The 14956-nt window shown below is 37.0% G+C and overlaps 1 protein-coding gene across 2 annotated transcripts in view; it reads right to left on the reverse strand.

The window, feature by feature from the left end:
• Positions 1 to 293: 293 nt before the first annotated feature.
• The window catches only part of cfap46 (cilia and flagella associated protein 46), a 69500-nt gene continuing 54837 nt past the window's right edge, over positions 294 to 14956 (reverse strand). For both annotated transcript variants that reach the window (XM_087802981.1, XM_087802980.1), the window contains exons 45-58: positions 14378 to 14523; positions 12803 to 12969; positions 12607 to 12716; positions 12437 to 12525; positions 10878 to 11051; positions 8340 to 8413; positions 7975 to 8032; positions 7865 to 7897; positions 5146 to 5227; positions 4963 to 5075; positions 2151 to 2232; positions 706 to 842; positions 565 to 642; positions 294 to 419 (exon numbers count right to left, since the gene is read on the reverse strand). In XM_087802981.1, the coding sequence (XP_087659107.1) occupies positions 301 to 419; positions 565 to 642; positions 706 to 842; positions 2151 to 2232; positions 4963 to 5075; positions 5146 to 5227; positions 7865 to 7897; positions 7975 to 8032; positions 8340 to 8413; positions 10878 to 11051; positions 12437 to 12525; positions 12607 to 12716; positions 12803 to 12969; positions 14378 to 14523 (1462 nt within the window). In that variant the 3' untranslated portion in view covers positions 294 to 300. The remainder of the gene's footprint in view (positions 420 to 564; positions 643 to 705; positions 843 to 2150; positions 2233 to 4962; positions 5076 to 5145; positions 5228 to 7864; positions 7898 to 7974; positions 8033 to 8339; positions 8414 to 10877; positions 11052 to 12436; positions 12526 to 12606; positions 12717 to 12802; positions 12970 to 14377; positions 14524 to 14956) is intronic.

The following is a 14956-nucleotide window of genomic DNA, read 5'->3' on the forward strand; positions in this document are numbered from 1 at the left end:
CTTATAGCAACGTTTTGTCGATTGTCGTCAATCAGTAGGAGGCGCTCTCAGATTAAAAAAAATATGCAAAGTTTCCATTGAATAGTTGCTGGAAACAATAGGTTAAAGAGCAGAGAGCGCCACCTAGTGGACTCTGAAAAGACGAAGCTTCATGAAGCTTTAAGTTGAAGCATAAAGTGACATTTTGAGTGGAATTGGCTGTTTAAAATAGAAACGTGGTTTCAAATAAAACCATCTTCCCATCACTCGCCTGAGAAAAAAGGAAGCATCACTTCAGGGTTCGATGAAATGGGTTAGTTTTTACGACGAGGCGATTAAGTTGGGGAGTCCGTAAAGAACACAGTTGAAGGTATTCAGAGTCAGAGTTGTTGTTTTGTGCTGAACAGTTTCTCCCTCTGTGTCGCGCGAGGGCACTTGATCTGCACAGAAGAGAGAAATTAATTCTATTAGACCGTTTCTAAATCCCTTTTTCTGGATTAGCGAGATCGTTAATAAGACTTATTTGCGTCGTGGAATCGAACCCGCACACGCATCGGAGTTGGTTCAAGTGAAGAAGCGACGTACCATGAGCAATCTTCTGCGTTCCTTCTTTCCTCAGGACGTGGACGATCTGTCCAGACGTTTTCTTGCGCCTCAAAAAGCCTGTCGATCAAACAAACAGATGTTTTTTATTTTTAAGGTTGAAGGTGAAGTTCTGGGACTCACCTTCCAGGATGTTGTTCATGTGGTGCTCGCTCTGCTCGAGGCTGCTGTGCCACTGGTTCATGATGATGCTCCTGATGCCGCCCAGACTCAGCAGCACCGTCGTCTCCAGAGGTTTGTCGAAGACGCGCTGCCACGCACTGGAAACAGGTTCCATGAGAACGTAAACATTCAAGGGTTTAATATAAATAACACACTGATTTTCCCTGATATTTAGTCGCATATAAAGCGAAAACTAACAGAAAAATACCTTAAAAACAATTGAAAAATGAATCAGAAAATATTTGAAAGTGGAAAAAAACTTTACAGATTCAAAATTAAACCATGTTTTTCCTATTTTACATGTTTTTATTCATAAACAACAAGCCACATAAAATCTTAAAGGCCCGTAATGGTTCCCAGGTCAGACTTTGGAGTTAGATTTATATAAATAAAAAACATTTTATTTAAAAAATAAAATAAATAAAAGTTAAGCAAGATTACATACAGTATATATTTTTTTACTTATTTATTTGTACTTAAATGATGATATATATATAGCTCAAATAGCTCAAATAGTATAACTTACATAACCTTTTTTTTACAAACCCATTTGATATTCCTTTATTTTTTTGGATTCTTTCCATTTTATTCAAAAACTTTGACCTTGATTTACCTCCATATTCTGACCTCTATTTTTTACAGTTTGTGTGACTCTGTGAAGTCTTTCTTCTAAACGTATCCTTTAGAATTAGGATCTTACTTTACACAATATCAAAATGCTTTAAAACCTGATGAATAAGAAGTTTCTTGGTCTATATTTAAAGAATAAGGTTAGTAAAGTTATTTATTTCGAGATTTAGTGTGGTTACACTTTTATTTTGAAATTATGTTTTGAAAATATATTCTCCAAATTAAACTATGAAAATATTTTGCCATATTCTGTTGAGCATTTGTTCTGAAAATAACTGTGTAATATGTGCAGTTCTTTGGTTACTTGTATCTTAAGAGCTTTTAGTGTTTTGTACTGAATGTAAAAGTACCCGTTCTCCGGTTGGGCTCCCAAAATGATTTTTAGCTTCTGCAGCAATAAAATACACATTTGTGTCACTTAAAATAACCCATTACAAATATAATAGTAATAATTATAACATTAATAAGTATGTACAGTAAGAACTACAACTTATAGAAAGTAATGTTTGTGCAACGTTTTTAGTTTCAGTATAAAATAAAATGACCAACAAGTGCGAGTAGATTTTTTTTTAAAGAAAATCAATCCATAGTTAGATCCACTAACATCTAACATTAAGTCATTATTTTTTAGAGGTAGAACCAGAATAGTGTATTTACCCGGCAACACTTGAAGCTAGTACAACACAATGATTCCGGACTATGATGTTTGCTGATGATATAGTGATTTTGGAGATCATGGACGAGAGGAAGAAGTGGATGGTTTTTTAGGATTTTACCTCTCGTGCATGTCGAGGTTGGACAGCTGGAGGATGTTGCCTTTGTTCTGGACCATGTCGAAGAGAACCGCCAGTCGGCAACCTGCTCGGACAAGAAGGTGTTACTACATACACGTTCTTTTATGGACCTTCAGCAGAGTTTGGTAAGACATCTGACGACTCCGAGGAACAACCGGTGTCAGCTCAAGCTCTTACGAGTCGGGACAGATTTAAGTGTCGCCACAAACACATAACAGTTAAGATGAAAGTGTGAGGAATCATAAGCAGCTAAATCAATGTCCAGCGAGTGAAGACAAACTCAAGGGTCAAGGGTCATCGATGATTCCAGGCGTGCAGATGACTTGATACATATCCGTCATCGCCTGGGAATACATAGAAGTCGTGTCGCGTGTACGGAGGCAACAGCTGGTAACAACCCGCCGATGTCTTCACATCGTCGCTCGCGCCAGGTTAGCCGGGGCCTCATATGTCTGGCCCCGGGGGGAGCCCGACATGCTGTCAATCAACTCTTGGTGGACCAGGTCTTTATTTGGATCTAAACCACGTTACGCTTCATCCTTTCGACTGTAAACAAGACTTAGTTGTTCGCCACGAGAAACAGAATGTCGACGCGTTGAAAGAGATTATTTCTGATTCAATTACCGTTTGCCCTGAAATCTCATCATCCGTCTTTCATTATCACAGTTTTATTTACGGCAGAATAGATTTGATTGAGATCAGATTCAAAGATTTAGAGAAAAAAACAACACTCAATCAATTCTGAATTGCTGAATCCATAAGGGTTCATCCATTTAATTATAATTAAAAATATCTTTGGTGAGCGATTGTAAAACATTTTGTCATTTTAATTGAATGTTTAAACAGTAAACAAACACTTAAACCCTTGTGTTATCTCAGGGTCAAGGTGACCCGGACCCCCAAAAACAGACGTGTTTGTGGTATCCATTGTGTTGTCTCTTGATCAAGGTGACTAACCTCTACCACTGCAAATGTATTTACGGAGGTCAGGGAGGTCGTTCACCTTGAGCCAGAGACAACACAAGGGCTTAAACAATTACATTTGTTTTCGGGCCTCTGGGTCACCTTGACCCTGAGATGACACTAGGGTTATTAAAAATAAAATAATAAGTAAGAAAGTAAGTAATATTTGTAGAGCGCTTTTCTAGACCAGGGTCACAAAGCGCTTAAACAATCAAATCAATACAAAATAAAATATATACTTAAAAGGTCAAGATAACACTGAGAGAAACACAGAGTCTCAGATAATCAAGGAAAAGCCTGAACGAATAAATATGATCCTGAAAGAAACTGGCAGCCAGTGAAGATATTTAATGGTCGGAGAAATGCGAGTTCTTCTACTAGAGCATCTCAGAATTCTGGCTGCAGAGTTTTGACTATTGACTGTAGGCGAGACAGATCCTTCTTATTAAGACATGAAAACAAACTGTTGCAACAATCATTCAATCTTTCAGATGTCCGAGATTGAACAATACGATTCCAACCACTATGAGTAAGAGACAAGGGACACCCTGGAAAGGTTTACCATTTCATCATGGGTCACATTTAGAGAGACAACTACTAACCGGAAGAACAAGTATTGCAAAGCTTTTATCAGTACCAACGTGGTACTTATTAAATGGTGCCTGTACTGCCGATTTGAGAATAAAAGCAAAATGTGTATAAAAATGTCAAAAATAAAACAAACGTAAACGTGTTTCTATGGCAACTATGGGTGTGAGAAAATATTGATACTGATTATATCGCAATACTTTTCTTTTACAACACTGACAAGATATATTCAACAACACTGTATCTCTCTCTCTATATATATACTGTATATATATATATATATATATATATTTTTAGGTTTTTCATTTTCGAATTTCAAAATCACAATGAACAATGAAATGTCTGAGGACGAGAGGATGCAGTTTAAAAAAGCTGATGTATTGATGACATATTTTGGTTTCAAAACAAATGCTAAGCAGTTACGACTTCGACAAGAGTCATGTGGTCTGCAAATTCTGCAACACCAGAGTCAAGTACTCGACAATACTACAAATATATCCCCATTACTACAGTATCACAACATATTGTGGGAAATATGTGGTCAATTGTAAAAAAGTAATAGACAGAACCTTCCTCAGACATTGTTATTATCTATCACACGAGTGGCTAAAATCCTTTAGCAGTTCAATTCGGTATATTCTGATTTTGATCAATACTTTTGGGCTCAATTTATCTAAGTTTTCTTAGTGTTTATTATCCTTCAGAAAACACATTCAAGTTTTACTCATATTGTTGACATCCATAATCAATGTTCCTTATCCTATCTTCAACACTGAAATCTTTTTAGGTCACTATATCAACATGAACATTAATCTACTTCAGTGAAGTCAAAGGGCCACGAAAAAAAAAAGGTATTTTTATTGTCTTCACGTTCAAATAAACTCACGTTAAAGCAAATTTTAGTTATTTTTCAAAAGCCATTCCGAGAAATGCAGAGTTTGTCAAAGTCAAAGCGTCTTCAGATCCGGTTCAAACATATTGTTGTAACTTTATACCTCAAAATCGAGTAACTTTTAACAAAACAAAACCAGCAGTGGAGACGACAGGTTTCAAACCCAGAGCAAAACAACCTTAGGAAAGGGTGTGTGTGGGGGTCTTTGCCACATATGGCCACACAAATACACAAAAAGAGATTACATTTAAGATTTAATCTGGACACTCGTGTGACAAAACTAAGAAGTTTCTTGACATGAAATTGACTCTTACTCTAACTAACTCTAACTTTCTTGAACACTGTACTTACCAGAGAGATTCAGGGCGGCTAGTTTCCCGGGGAGAATGTTTTCCGTCAAGCGCTCGGCGCCGAGGTAGACGAAGCCGCTGCAGCCGCACATCCACTGCACCATCTTCGACAGACTTGAGAGAGCGAGAGAGACGGCGATGAGGGAAACGAAGCAGGACATGCGGTCGGTCTCGCGGTCAATACCCCTGTGTTTGCTTGGTGTCGGTAAGAGCTTCGGCCAACGCCGTGGACAGCTTCTTCATCTTCTCGCACAGGCTGGACCCTTCTGCAAAGTTCAACAGTGTCAGGCTTTAACAAACATAACGAGGAGATAAATCACTGTTTGTGGGACCTAGAGGTTGTTTTTTTTTTTTTAATAAGGTTTATAGTCCACTTTATCACAGCAGAACAATCACAGTAAAATAACAGCAGCACACCTGAAGGGTTTATTGAGTATCCAGCCTGTACCCCAAACCCTTTACTGCTGCCTCGTAAACAACTTTCCTCGCTGTATTATTCTCTTCTTATCTCCACCATTCATTTATTTTAATACAAAAACATCTTCTTTTGATGTCACTCGTTGCTATGACTGGCAGTGACATATCATCAAATTTAAAATATTGTCTTAATCTCTTTTGTCTTGAATACAATTCTGAAAATTACCTGTGTTGTTTTGTGTACTAAATATCAAATATTGTTCACGCCGAAGTCTAGAATAACGCATATGCATGCACAAACTTTGAATAAATAATAAACGATTACTACTAAAGGGTAAAAGTTGAAATACTGTTGAAGATAATAAGACGATTAAAAGCTTTAAAACTGTGAATCCATGGTGAGACGGCGGAGACGGCAGCGTAAAGAACTTACTCAATCTGAAAAGATGACAAAAGCTTTCAGAGATATTTAAAGCAGATGGAATAAAATTCTGTTCTCTCAGGCTTTTGATTTGTTTTATCCAGGGATTTAACTTCTGGTGGTCTGATGAAGCTTCATGAAGAAGTGTGATTATTGTCAGAGTCCACTAGATGGCGGTCGCTCCACTATTTTCCTTTGTTTTGAACTGTTCTAATGACATAATTTTGAATCTGATGGCGCCACCTACTGACCTCTAAACAACATGACACTGCTTCATGAAGCTTCATCAGACCATCACTAGGTATATATAAATAAATACATAAAATAAATAAGGATACAAATCATGAATTCTTTCAAAATAAATGATATTTGGTTACCATAAGAGTTGTTTTCTAATCAAATAATTACAAAATGAAATACAAATTAAAGTATTAGTCAGTTGCATTCTGACCTCAACAGAGCCACATAAATACCGTCAGAGAGCTACAACTGTCAGTGTTATAATGTTGTGTTTATAATATATGTATATATATATATTTTTTTCCACACATATATATATATATAAAAGATCTAAATAAAATTATATATATATATATAAAAATACTTTTGTTTAGATCTTTTTTTTTTTATATTATATATTTTATATTTTATAATAGATACAGTACTATGCAAAGGTTTTAGGAAGGTGTGAACAAATGCTGTAAACTAAGAATGCTTTCAAAAATATAAATAATATATATATATATATATTTTTATACATTTACAAAGTGCAAAGGGAGCATAAGGGAGCTTAAAACTGGATGAGGAACAAACTCTGCTACCAAGCTGAGGTTGTGGAAGATCATGTCACAGGTCACACACCACGACCGAGCACAGCAACAAGACACAAGGTAGTTAAACTTCATCAGCAGGGTTTCTCCCAGACAAAGATTTCAAAGCAGACTTGGGTTTCAAGATGTTCAAGCTCTTTTGAAGAAGCACAAAGAAACAATGTTGAGGATCGTAGGAATCAAGGAAACTTAGTGCAACAGATGAAAGACACATCAAGCTTATTTCCCTTTGTAATCAGAAGATGTCCAGCAGTACCATCACCTCAGAACTGGCAGAAACCAGTGGGACCCAGGTACACCATCTACTGTCTTGAGAAGTCTGGCCAGGAGTGTCTCCATGGAAGAGTTGCAGCCAAAAGACGTTCCTTCGACATGGAAACAAGGCCAAGCGACTCAACAATGAACAAAAGCATAAGAACTGTGGGCAAAAAAATGGCAGCAGGTCTGGACTCTACAATAATGAGTGTCTATAGGCAACAGTGAAACATGGTGGAGGTTCTTTCAAGTTTGGGGCTGCATTTCTGCAAATGGAGTTGGAGATTTGGTCGGGATTAATGGTTTCCTCAAAGCTGAGAAATAAAGATATTTATCCATCATCAATACCATCAGGGAGGCGTATGATTGGCCAACAATGTATTCTGCAGCAGGACAACGACCCCAAGCATACAGTCAATGTCATTAAGAAATATCTTCAGCGTAAAAGAAGAAGAAGTCCTGGAAGTGATGGTATGGTCCGCACAGAGCCCTGATCTCAACATCATGGAGTCTGTCTGAAATATCATGAAGAGACAGAAGGATTTAAGAAACATCTACAGAAGATCTGTGGTTAGTTCTCCAAGATGTTTGGAACAACCTACCAGCCGAGCTCCTTCAAAAACTGTTTGCAGCATTTTTTCACACCTGCCTAGAACTTTTGCACAGTACTGTATATTATATCACATTGGTATTTTTTACTTGTGTTTTAACTAGTGATGATCTAATGAAGATTAATGGAAAACCATCATATTCTTTAGTGTAAGTAAGTAAGTAAGTAATATTTATTTATATTGCGCTTTTCGAGACCAGGGTCACAAAGCGCTTAAACAATCAAAACAATACTCAAAAAAGTACATACTTTAAAAATCAAGATAATACTGAGAACAACACAAGAGTTCGAGAAATTCAAGGAAAAGCCTGAACAAATGGAAACGTCTTAAGATTGTTTCTTAAAGTGTGCAATGATACCAACAACTCACCAAACTTGCAGTCGTTGTGAGGGTTAAAAATATCTGTGAAAACTTGTCAAGGAAAAGCAACAAACGATCCGAAGTTAAACCTTCAGAACGATGCATTAAAAAAAGGATACATTTGAAGTTCTCTGTGTCCACTGCGATGATGTTGGAAGATGTTTGATTGACAGTCCCCTGGGAAAACACAAACAATTGTTTACATTAAACAAATTGTGTAGTTGTCGTATCACAACCCGGCGAACGGTCTGTGCGCCGCCGACGCGGAGGTAATTTCTCAGAAAACTAAGGGAGGAAACAGGATCAAAAAGGCGGGTTCAGAGACTGGAAATAGGATCTTTATGAAAACACATTATGTAATAAATTGAAAAGCCGGAGTTAAAGGAGAAGCGGGGCGAACACGAATAATTGTCGGCACCGACGGCGGGAGAAAGTAATATTGCTCTGTGCATCTGGCAGGCCAAGATTAATTTACTGAACTCACCTCTTTCATGGTTCGGCTTTGATTCCCCTTTGCCTTTTTGCCACCTTTGGTCTCCTTTTTGTTGACACTTTCAACTGCGGCAAACAGGAAGCAGAATTAATATATGGTCGCGTATCAGCGAGATTACACCGAGGGGAGGTTTGCGGGCGAGATATAAATGTTCCAGGCTGTCTGCGAGAGTCGTTGACATTTACCTGTGATGGGGAATTACACGTCTGCTCCGGAGTCAGACGCCGACTGAAGGACGGAATCAAACGCCGGCGAACGCAGACTGAAACGTCAGCGTCCACGTTTTTTTTTTTAACTTAAAAGCAGCTGATGATACTTTATATCGCCCCCAAAAAAACATACCAGACTTGCCAGCTTACGAGTTACGCAGGTTTCTTAGAGTGAAAACCAAACTTTAATTTTTTTATTTATTTAAATTTTTAAATACACTTTTCCTTGATTTTCTGGAACTCCTGTGTTGTTCTCAGTATTATCTTGATCTTTAAAGTGTATATACTTTTTTGAGTATTATTTTGTTTGTTTAAGCGCTTTGTGACCCTGGTCTGGAAAAGCGCTATATAAATAAATATTACTTACTTACTTAATTAAAGACAAATTGTCTGGATTATGTTTGAACTCAAAGAGTTTCTAGCGCCACCTCATTGACTTCTGTGGTAAAAATTGTTTGTATCTTCAATAGTATTTACTAGTGATGTGTTGATGAAGCTTCATGAAGCAGTGTCATGTTGTTCAGAGGTCAGTAGGTGGCGCCATCAGTTTAAAAATGATGTTTCATTTGAACAGTTGTTCAAAAACAGAGGTAAATAGTGCAGAGTCTGCCATCTAGTGGACTCTAAAATAATGACACTGCTTCATGAAGCTTCATCAGACCATCACTAGTAAATACTATTGAAAATACAAACAGTTTCTTTACTTTAAGCGTCATAAGTCTCATCAAACGCCCGACGTCCATGTTCTTGAATTTTCTATTGCAAGAACAAATAACAGCTTCCTCTTCTAAGAGTTGGAATGCTTCGTATCAACAAATCGCATTCTTTTGACATCACATGTATAAGTGAATGTCTCGTAATCGTGACAACGTTAAACAGAGATCAGTGCCAGCAGTGATAAGTCATGAAAGTCTGCTGAACTTCACTGTGTATTCGTTGATATTAGGACATTTAAACAGCGATGTTTTCAGGTATATTTATGTTGGAACGCTCCATGGTAGTGATGGCCTGTTGAAGCTTCATGAAGTGGTGTCATTATTTTCAGAGTCCACTAGATGGCGTCTCTGCACTATTTTCCTTTGTTTTTGGCTCTACAAGAGAAAACGTTTTTTTTTGTCTGATAACAACTATTGTAAATTGGGCTTTGCTGTAATGGGATTAAGAGGTGTTTGAATGAGTTATAAAGCTTTGATTACACGTGTAGAAACTAGTGATGGTCTGTTGAAGCTTCATGAAGCAGTGTCATTATTTTCAGAGTCCACTAGATGGCGTCTCTGCACTATTTTCCTTTGTTTTGAACAATTGTTCTAATGAAACATCATTTTTTAAACTGATGGCGCCACCTACTGACCTCTAAACAACATGACACTGTTTCACAAAAAATCATGAACATATCACTACTATTCACCACTTTATCCAAACTTAAAAGCAGGAAACAGGATTGTCCGATAATGTCATGAATCCATTCAGTGCACGCAACCGCAGAGATGAGTTCAATGAGAGGGGGTCAGATAAAGACATATTGGACTGCAGGTCTTTATGTATTTTTCAAGGTAGAAAATGTGTAAAAAATATAATTTAATCCAGGAAAAAAAGGGCCCCATTCCTAAGAATGTCAAACATAAAATCCAAATAAACCCAAACCAAGTGTATATATATTGAAGAAGCAAAAGAGTAAATAGACATGTTTATGGTAAAACTATGATCAAGAAGTCACACATAATTCATGAAAGTTATTTCAGTGTAGAGGTTAGAAATGCACGATGAATAAATAAATCTCATTTGTATAAATGAAACATTCATAATCTTAAGGTTAATGGAAGCCTGAGGATGGATCACGTTTTTCCTTTGCAGCGACTTTTCTCATTGAATCACTTTTGTTTCTTCGTTTTCCTTCGTCCAACTTTCATCTTCTGGAAGTAGCTCTACACGCTTTTCACTCTTAAAGTTGTTTTTTTTTAACGGCAGCAGCTGGAGTTCCCCCAGTTAAATCTTTATTTATTTATTTCTCAAGCACAGACGCTGGAAGATGGCTCACGGATGTCCGCATGAGCCTCTACATGCCAGCAGGAAGTGAAGTGACCTTTCTCCGCTGAATTTATGAAAAGCTACATGCAGAATTAATCCTCCGTGTCAGGACGAGTTCAAGGGTTTACAGCGAGAAGTTAAAACAGATACTTCAGGCAGACGTCCTCAACACGTCATCTTTACCTCAAATACTACCTCAAATTATGGATTACATTGATTTACTCCTGGGATTATACAATAATGTTGCATTTCTAACTGTAATAATACTCTTTTTTATATAGTATTTTCCTACCTATCTCCATCTCCTCCATGTGCAGGCGAGAGTGAAGGAGCTGCAGAGAGAAGTCTCGTGACACGGAGGTCAGGCCTTCCTGCTGCAACAGGGTGAGAGCTTCCAGCGGCAGCTCCAGCAGCATCGTGTCGGCCAACAACACCACGTGCCGGTCCGGGTCGCTCGCTGGCGGATCTGAACGGGAGGTTTGTTGCTGCTGTTATGAAGACTTAACTTGAGATGCGAACTTGAGCAGGAGTTTTTTAACTTGGGATAGTGAGTCTCCACAAGAGAACTCTGCCTCCCTTATAATTATAATTATTATTATTACTAGTATTATTATTATTAGTAGTAGTAGCAGCAGTAATAGCAGTCGTATTAGTAGTAGTAGTAGTATTGCTAGTAGTAGTGACAGTAGTAGTACTAGTAGTAGTATTAGCATTAGTTTTCTTTTTTTTCATTAGTTTTTCTTAGTTTTTTCTCTGAGGTCTGTGGATCAGAATCTACTTATGGTTCCACGCACACGGCTCAGGACCAGAGGAGAGAAATCTTTTCAGGCTGTTGCTCCTAAGCTTTGGAACGATCTTCTCTCTCTTTGCGCTTGATGGATCTACTGACTCCTTTAAGAAACATCTTAAGACGTTTCTATTTGTTCAGGCTTTTCCTTGAATTTCTGGAACTCCTGTGTTGTTCTCAGTATTATCTTGATCTTTAAAGTATGTACTTTTTTGAGTATTGTTTTGATTGTTTAAGCGCTTTGTGACCCTGGTCTCGAAAAGCGCTATATAAATAAATATTACTTACTAGTTTTAGTATTAGTAGTAGTCGTAATTATTATTACTATCATTATTATTATTATTTGAATGCTTATTATTATTATTATTAGTAGTAGTATTGCTTGTAGTAGTATTAGTACTACTATAAGTATTAGTATTCGTAGTAGCATTAGTAGTATTAGCAATAGTAGTAGTAGAGGTAGAATTAGTAGTAGTATTGGAAGTATTAGTATTAATAGTAGTAATAATAGTAGTACTACTAGTAATAGTATTAGTAGTAATTATCATGACTATCATTATAATTATTATGATTATTGTCTTAAAAAATACACACAATTAAAGATACCTTTAACATATTCAGAACATCTCAAATAATTTACATTATTTATCAAATTATATTTTAAATTTTATTATCTGTTTAAAAATATATATAATTTAAACTACTTAGTAGCAAAGTTAGCAATGCAAACAAAGTTTTTATTAGATTTTTTTTAAAACAATAATCGAATATACATTTGTGTGTGTTTAATTTCATAATTTAAAATACCTGTTATCTTAACTTACCTCATCTCTGCGTTTTTTAACACAATTAACATTAAAAAAAATTCACACAGAGTCACAACTCATCCTAACCTAAGATATTTATTCAAATTGTTATTCCTTTTCTATTTTTAATTAAAAAAACACTTCTTTGTTCTTTATTCAAATGCACAATGTAAATGTAAATAGCACTCTCTCATGTAGACGATGTCAAAAGGCCAATAATTCTAATAATAATCAACAATCAATCAATAATGTTTTTACCTGTGTGTGTTTTCTCGTCTTTATCTTTAGTTTTAGTCTCTTCGGGCGTTGGCTCTGGTCGTGACACTTCCTTGGGACTCTCGAAAAGGCTGTGTCTCATGGAGAGCAAATAGGAGTTAACGACTTGTGTGTGTCCAAAAATACCAAAAATGAAAAAAAGTGTAAAGTACCTTCCACCACGGCTGTCGCTCAGCATCTTCATAATTGGGCTCAAGTATTCTTCCATTTTCTGCACAATCTCCTTAAAGCTGTTCTCCAATAGCTGATCTCCAATTTCCTTCTGTACAATCAAGTGAAAACCAACTAGGAATATATACTAAACAGAGTCTGAGTTCAATGGAAGCTTTAAAGGAGACGGCGATGCACCTCTTGGTTGTCGTGTTTGCCCTCGACGGTGTGACTGCACATCTCCTTCAGGAGGGCTCGTCTCCTCTCCCGGCCGAAGGCTCGAGTTTTCTCCAGAAGCGACAGAAGAGCCGCGGGGCAGACGGAGACCTTGGCCACTCTGGAGCATGTCAGCGTCTCTGGACGCACTGAGATTGACACGCAGACGTCAACACTCACATTATGATTCGACAAGGCCTTGTCGTCGGGCATTGATGGCCGGCAAGACCTTAGCATACATTTAAATAAGCTTTTCCAGCGCTTACTATTTTCTCTACATGTGTAGTCGAAGCTTCTAACCTTTGTTATACCAGTTAAACCATAGAGATTTATGATTGCAAATATGCAGTTGCGCTTTATAACCTTCATAACTAGAGGGTTCTGTCTCAGTTCAAACCCTGCTTAATCCCATTACAGCAAAGCCTTTCCAGTAGCAGAAGCAGTAGCAGAAGCAGTAGCAGTAGCAGTAGCAGTAGCAGTAGCAGTAGCAGTAGCAGTAGCAGCAGCAGTAGCAGTAGCAGTAGCAGTATTAGCATTAGAATTACTAGTATTACTAGTATTAGTAGTTTTAATATTAGTAGCAGTAGCAGTAGCAGTATTAGCACTAGTATTAACTAGTATTACTAGTATTAGTAGTATGAATATTAGTAGAAACAGCAGTAGCAGTAGCAGTATTGGCATTAGTATTACTAGTATTAGTAGTATTAATATCTGTAGTAGTAGCAGTAGCAAGCAGTAGCAGTAGCAGTAGCAGTAGCAGTAGCAGTAGCAGTAGCAGTAGCAGTAGCAGCATTAGTATTACTTGTATTATCAGTATTAATATTAGTAGTAATAGTATTAGTAGTATTAGTAGTATTAATTATTATTACTATCATTATAATTATTATTTGAATTTTTAGTATAATAAGTAGTAGTATTAGATGTAGTAGTAATACTAGTATAACAGCTTAAACCCTGCTTAATCCCATTACAGCTAAGCCTTTCCAGTGGTAATAAGACGAAATATTACTTATTCTTGTACAGCCTCTCCAAGAAGGAACTACATTATAGCCAACATAACAGATAAATATCCTAACTTAATTTACCGTATTTGCAGGACTCTAAGGTGCACTTAAAATCCTTTTATTTACTTAAAAAATTAGAAATTGTGCCTTATTAGTCTTATTTTTTAATTGTGGTTATACTCGATAATCTTAAAACTTATTTTACGATAATTGGATTTTGGTATGTAGGAGCAATTTTAGTCACCGTAGTATTACTCTGTGATTCCCGTAGAATTACTGCGCTCGGCTCCAGAAGATGGAGCATGCAAAGGTGCGCCATATTAATTCATTTATTTAATTTTGTTGACATTTATCGTCAACCATTTCCACCCTGTCTGCTCTCTCTTCTTCACCACCCTTCATCTCTCTCTAATAAGCATGTCTGATGTAATTTCCATGGTTATCCTGACAGAATTTTCCATGAAATACAACAACCATCAACCTCTCATGTCTCAAAGTCAAGGCTGAAGTTATTTTGGCCCAGTTTGTGATTGATTGACACCCACTGACATACCTATAGAAGCCTTTGCCTCTTTCGTTTCCTTTGCTTCCTTCGTTTCTTTCGTTTCTTTCGTTTCCTTTGCATCCTTGGTATCTTTGGCGTCTTTCACACATTCAGGAGCTGTGGTCCTTTGATAAACGGCCCCGTAGAGTCTCGATCTTAAGCAGGGGGAATATCATTTAGGATCACTTCGAATAGGATTTGACACCCACTGTTACCCCCAATACATAACTCTAGATATACATGTCAGAGTACAGGTCGGAATCCAGTAGGATCTGAAATCCTACTAGTAGAGATTGAAATCCTCCTACGGATCTGAATATTGGAATTCCAATCTGTCCTAGGAAAACTATGAATTCTACCAGGACAATTGCAAATACTAATAGGAGAAATTGGGATAACATCAAAATGTTTTAAAAAATAGACTGAATCATGGAATTCCAATCTGAACTAGAAGGATTCCAGATCCTTCTAGTACAGATTGGAATCCTACTAGTGAACCGGGATCTGAATATTGGAATTCCAATATGTCCTAGGAGGATTCCAGATTCTACTAGTGAATTCCAATCTATTCTAGGAGAGATTGGAATC

Source organism: Callionymus lyra, chromosome 11 (assembly GCF_982586985.1).
Source record: "Callionymus lyra chromosome 11, fCalLyr1.hap1.1, whole genome shotgun sequence".
Taxonomy (NCBI): domain Eukaryota; kingdom Metazoa; phylum Chordata; class Actinopteri; order Syngnathiformes; family Callionymidae; genus Callionymus; species Callionymus lyra.